This window comes from Corvus brachyrhynchos, unplaced genomic scaffold, assembly GCF_000691975.1.
Source record: "Corvus brachyrhynchos isolate BGI_N302 unplaced genomic scaffold, ASM69197v1 scaffold381, whole genome shotgun sequence".
NCBI lineage: Eukaryota > Metazoa > Chordata > Aves > Passeriformes > Corvidae > Corvus > Corvus brachyrhynchos.
Genome location: NW_008236219.1, coordinates 191,232 through 197,110, shown reverse-complemented (window position 1 = coordinate 197,110; position 5,879 = coordinate 191,232). Strand labels below are relative to the sequence as shown.

At 44.2% G+C, this 5,879-nt stretch overlaps 1 protein-coding gene across 3 annotated transcripts in view; it reads right to left on the bottom strand.

Moving 5' to 3' along the window:
• KIF3A (kinesin family member 3A) overlaps positions 1 to 5,879 on the bottom strand; it is a 22,080-nt gene that overhangs the window by 14,028 nt on the left and 2,173 nt on the right. For 2 of the 3 annotated variants that reach the window (XM_017746782.1, XM_017746787.1), the window contains exons 1-6: positions 4,682 to 4,959; positions 2,962 to 3,106; positions 2,629 to 2,713; positions 2,047 to 2,152; positions 1,151 to 1,290; positions 280 to 477 (exon numbers count right to left, since the gene is read on the bottom strand). In XM_017746782.1, the coding sequence (XP_017602271.1) occupies positions 280 to 477; positions 1,151 to 1,290; positions 2,047 to 2,152; positions 2,629 to 2,713; positions 2,962 to 3,106; positions 4,682 to 4,859 (852 nt within the window). In that variant the 5' untranslated portion in view covers positions 4,860 to 4,959. Of the gene's footprint in view, positions 1 to 279; positions 478 to 1,150; positions 1,291 to 2,046; positions 2,153 to 2,628; positions 2,714 to 2,961; positions 3,107 to 4,681; positions 4,965 to 5,879 lie in introns of those variants that run through there. The other variant, XM_017746795.1, reaches the window with a different exon arrangement.

Genomic DNA, 5,879 nt, shown 5'->3' with positions numbered 1-5,879 from the left:
AAGATTTCTGGCTGCTTCTACACTGAAGCCACTCTTGACTACTCAAGCACAGGTTCTGTTTGATCTCATGTATGTATGTATATGTGTGCTGTGTTTAGAACCTCATCCATACAGAGGCAAAGAGAAAAGATGGAAAGAGATGCACAAAGAAGGTTCTCTAAGCTGCAAATCCTAAACTCAGGATTAGAGAGGTACATGCCACGCTGTTCAAGTCACTATGCCATCCCTGCAAAAATGCAGCCCAATAGCTGGCACTGGAAAGGGCATCTCTTAGCTTACCATCATGGTTTTGGAATTGCCCCCCAGGGAGTCCTGCAGCAGCCGTGTGAGTTTGGAGTTACGGTAGGGCACATGAGTGCTCTTGCCGTCCACCAGTGCAGAGATAACATTGCCCAGTGTGGAGAGAGAGAGATTGATCTTAGTGGCTTCCTTCAGTCTCTGCCCTGTGGCTCCAGTTTTTGTCTGTCTTTCAGAACCCTGCAAAGGGAACATGAAGCAGGAGTTAAAACAGATCCTCTAATACATCTCCTCCCTGCAAACAGAATCAGCTACACCTGAAATCTTGCTAGCAGCCATGCCACTAACCACCTCATCCATCATTAGAGAACCTGGCTAAGTATCTCACACATTGTTAGAGAGACAAGTCAAACAGGTCTTAAACAGAAACCTTCAGTGCTAGCAAATTCTGGATTGCTCAAAGCAATGAAGCTGACAAAGCTGAGACTTTCCTCCCCATGAACAAAAATGTTATGGGAAGTCAGTCGGCAACTAAAAGGCACCCCAGCTGGAGCTGTCAATCACCATCTACAGCCCTTCCGATCAGCAGAACAAGAGAGAACAGCAACACTGCAATTATTTTAAAGAGTTTCATAGAGCATCTTATATACACATCATGTAAATAAGTTAATGCATGTAAATAAGTTAAGTTGAATGCCTTTAGTCTCACTTTTTCTGCATCTTCCCCAAGGAAAGGTACCTCAGTATAAATCTTGGTCTAAAGCCATGTTTTACCAGCACAATTACATTGGCTCAAAGTGTAACACTGAGGGAAGGAACCTGCAAGTGATGAACAACATGGCCACAACCCTCTGGAAAAAACTCAACACCACAAACCAAATGTCTTGCCAAAGACCTGGCTGGTCCTACTCACAGCAAGGTCAACGAGGTGCAGCTTCCCCATGCGCACGTGCATGTTCCCATCGACTCCCTTCTCACTGCACTCAATGGTGATAGTGAAGATGGCATGCGAGCGAGAGCTGTGCTCGTTCATGTTTGTGGCACCAACAGAACCTTTTAATAGAGACAAAAGCAGTGATGTCTTCAGAATTAGTCACATCTTCCTCTAACTCCTCCTGCTCTCAGAGGAGACTCAACCCCACCTCTTTACCCAGCCCTGTATTCCAGAAGATAGCAGAGGGATGCTCAGACTCAGCAGCAAAGTGTATTCTTGGGCACTAAAGTTGCAGTACACTTACAGCCTGGACTAGCAGGCTGTCCTGCAGCCTGCTCTAAGCCAACCACAGATTCCCAAGAGCAGCAATTGTCCTCATCTGTTTCATACAGGCTACAAAGATCAGTAGCTTAAGGTATTCACAGCTAATCCCTGAAAACAGCTGTATTTTGGGAAATAAGAACACAGCAATGCATGCCAAGGGCAACAGGAGTCAGAACTTTAAGTCATTAAATAATCTGAGCTTAACTAAGAAGCCTTCCAGAACACAAACTACCTCCCACACACAGCACAGGGGTAATGTTCATCCTGATCAGAACTGAAGTGGAAAAAGGACCAAGAGACACACAAGCAGTTCTAACAACACTGCCCTCATTACATCCTCCCTTTGCTGATCCCCCCCACGCTGGCCGATGTGGGAGGCACAGCCTTCTTTCCCTGCCCCTGCAAAAAAGGGGTTTGGGAGGAGATACTCTTTTTGTTCTGTTCAGCCAAACATTCTTCCCAGCAACAGGACTAGGATCTCCTACTGTGGTCTGGTAACCAGATCTTTGCTCTGTCTGAGCTATAAACCTGCCCACAGCAAGGCTACGTACGGTTCTTGTGGCCCAGAGTCATGATTCTGTCCATATCATCTGCATTGTTTACGACATAAGCTGAAAGGTCTTTGATATAAACTCCCACATCAGGTCTCTCTTTCACCTAGGAGAGAAACAGTTCAGACTGAGCATCCCTAGGAGACCCTGACAGCAATTCTAGTGATACTGTAACAGTACAGTGGTTTACCCCTCCATGTTCTGGTTTGCACATAAAATACTCCACTTGGAATCAGAGCAGATAAGGAATAAAGACTCATGCATGACAATATGCTACTGTTTTCCTCTGGGGGAAAGACATGATTTTAAATCCCAGTCTCCAATTCCCAGGACTGCTGAGGGGCCTTTGGGGGTAGAATTGCAGGTACAAAACTGCCTCAGGTGGAACAGCCAGTTTGTGCAACTGACCAAGTGGAAGAGATTCAGAGGAGCCAGCAGTAACGTATAGCTACTGCATCTTAAAGGAAAAGAGGACTGCTGAGGAGTCCAACCTCCCACTTCCCTGCAACTGCTTCTCTGGTCTTTAAAACAGAATATTGCTCTGATTCAAAACAAATACCACATTCAGATGAGGAGGCTCACCTCTAACCTCTGTGTCTGGTCCTTTCCCAGCAGGTCCCGCACTTCCTCATTGTAAATTTCCAGGTAAGAGACACGAACTAAAAACCTGCAGGTGAACAGCTGGGTAGTTCACTTAGCAAAACATTTGCTGAAGTCCCACACAGTCACAGAGTGCAAAGAAAACAGTGAAATACCAACACAGTCCTGCTGCCCCTCAAGCACTGCTGAAGTGGGAGCCTTTCATCTTGGGAGAAGTACCATTTCTATTGCCCTTGTCAAGGTCAGGCTCGTGCTACACAGGGACTCACATTAAAAAAAAAAAAAAGACAGAAGCAGTGAAGAGAAGGCATTTACCTTGTATCCCCCTCTGCCTTGGCAATGTGACCAAATATATGGGCAAAGGAATTGGGAATGATGCCTCTGAGCTCAGGAACTGCTCGGACCCCTTCCATGGTGAAAGTTTTGCCTGTTCCAGTCTGCCCATATGCAAAAATAGTACCTGAAGGATAAGGTAAAAGAACAAACTTTAAGAAGTTTTCTCTAAACTCTAACTGCAGTTCTACTTCATCCCTTCTTAGCCTAATATCACTAAACACCTCTGTTGTTACGGAGTTAAAATTTTCCACCCACTCCAGTAGCTATGGGAGTGCAAGGCTGGAGGAACAGATATACTGGGCAAACACAGCAAATCCAATTTAGCTGCTGCTTAATCCAGCCTGCAAGATGCCTAATAAAAAGTCCACTTGTTTTAAAAGTGCAGAGTGATTAAAGTATGGAGTGCTAGTACACTTCAATTCCACATATGAACAATACAGGTAAGCAAAATTAATAACATGGCCAATTAGCAGCAGATGATTATATATCAACAGCAAACCCAACTACACCTAAACTCTAAGCTACAGCAGAAATGGTGTGAGGCTTCTACAGCAGAGCCACAGCAAAACCCCAGCTCTGAACTTGCACTTACAGCTACAATTTGGACTAAAGAATCAGCTTGCACAGAAACGCATCCAGAAACGTTACTAAAATCCCAGGCTCTGGAACTCCAGAAAAATTCCAGTTCTTAGATTTAGCCTGGCACTGCTGAAAACTCAAGTTTTTGTTATCAAGCCTGTGACATTACAGATCAGAAAAACTGAATAGAATATTTCAGCTGGAAGGGACCTACAATAATCATCTAGTCCAACTGACCAAGCAACTCACAGCTGACCAAAAATTAAAGAATGTTGTTAAAGGCATTGTCCAAACGTCTCTTAAACTCCAACTTGGGGCACTGATCACCTCTCTAGAAAGCCTGTTCCAGTGTTTCAGTAAAGAAATGCTTCCTAATGTCCAATCTAAACCTCCCCAGGCACAGCCTTAAACCATTCATTTTCAAACCATGAACTTTTATCAGCTGAAACCAGTGTCTGTTAGCACAAGAGATTATTAGTCATTTTATAAACCTTGGAAAACTTTGTAAACTGTTGTTGTTTGTAGCATACTGTTATGGAAAGAAGTAATCTGCTTTCCTTTATATATTATATTTCCATGCATAACAGACACACACACAAATCACAGCCATGCTCGTCTCAGCTGCAGGAAGCAACAGACTATATGTGGGGAAGGGCAGACGTGTTTAAGCAGTCATCCCAGTTGAAAATAGCAAAGTTCAGAGGAAAAAACACAGCAGCTCTATGCAGAGGTCTGGTATGCATACCTAGTGACTGCCCAGCCATGGCAGCTCCTGGGCACTGAAGTTGTACAGTGAGGAGCCACTGAGAATTCTGATAATGAGATAAGTGCATATCTTTTGCAAAGAGAAGAAAAAGGATAAAAACATGCAGCTAACTGATCTCAGCAGAGTCTCCTGCATCACCCATCTCCCACTGTTAATGACAGTAGTGGGTACAACCCCTGAGCACTCAGAACAGCAAGTACCTTCAGGCTTTTTCAAGTTAGAGGCCACAATAGAAACAATTCGGGATTACAGTCCTCAGAAAGTGAAACTCCCTTACACAAGGTCGGCAGGAACTTCAACAAAGCAAAGAATAGGAGACCAGATGGGATCCTTCCCTTACAACAAGGGACTTACCATTGTATCCCTCTAGGACAGAATCTATAATAGGTCTTGCTGTTAAATTATAGACATCCAGCTGTTTACTCTCTGGTCCAAACACTGTGTCAAATGTAAATGTCTTAGGAGGCTCATTGGATGAGTCTGTTTTATGAACAGTTATAGTTCCTCTCATCTCATCCACATTCACTGCCATTTTGTAGCCTGTAGCTTTCTCCCGGTCATTGAGAGGCCGGCAGCGAACAACCACCTTGACGTTGTCACAGCTTTCCGGCTTGTCCAGCTTCTCAGGCTTGTTAATCTATAATTATTAAAAAAAAAAAAAAATACACAGGCTGTAACACCAGTGTTAACATAGAATCACAGAAAGGTTTGGGGTGGAAGAAACCCAGTTCCACCCCCTGCCATGGGCAGAAACACCTTCCACTGAATCAGGATGCTCCAAGCCCTGTCCAGCCTGGCCTTAAACACTTCCAGGGATGTGACAGCCACAGCTGCTCCGGGCAATCTATGCCAGGGCCTCACCACCCTCACAGGGAAAATTTTCTTCCTAATATCCAGTCTAGTCCTACTCTCTCTCACTATAAAACCACTGTGTTTTTGAGCACAAACACTGTTGAATGAGCTTGAGCAACTACACCTCCAAAGAATCATGAACTTGGGGACTTAAAGCCAGGACTGGTTTATAATTAAAGCTGAGAGAATAACACACTTATTCAGGCAATGGGATCTTCTTCTGTTTGCCAGTGTGGAAACCAAATGAGTAAACCTTGAGCATTTCACATTCAACACCATCTAAGAATTTTTTCAAGAAACAATTTCACACTTGCAATCTGCAACAAGTTTGCCAGAATTTGGTGCAGCCATGACATTCTTTTTCAGTAACACTGAGTACACGCTCTCAAACCTCAGATACTAGGGAGTGCTGGCTGAAGGGAACTCCTTTCAGTTACAACCCTCAACGTTGTACATGCTAAAGTTTAATCCTTTAGAAAACCTCACATTCATTTTCTTTCATGTAGTTACCAAAAAAAATCTTGAAGCACAGCTGATGAATCTAGTTAAGCCTGAGACACTCCCCTTGGCTGGAAGTGCGGCAGCTGAGCGTTTATCTACTCCTAGAGCAGCTATATTGAATGTCAAGCCGAAACAAACCCTGTTTCCAAGCGCCTCTCCCTCCGGCTGCTACCTACCCCGATTTCTCTCAGGCCTCCGC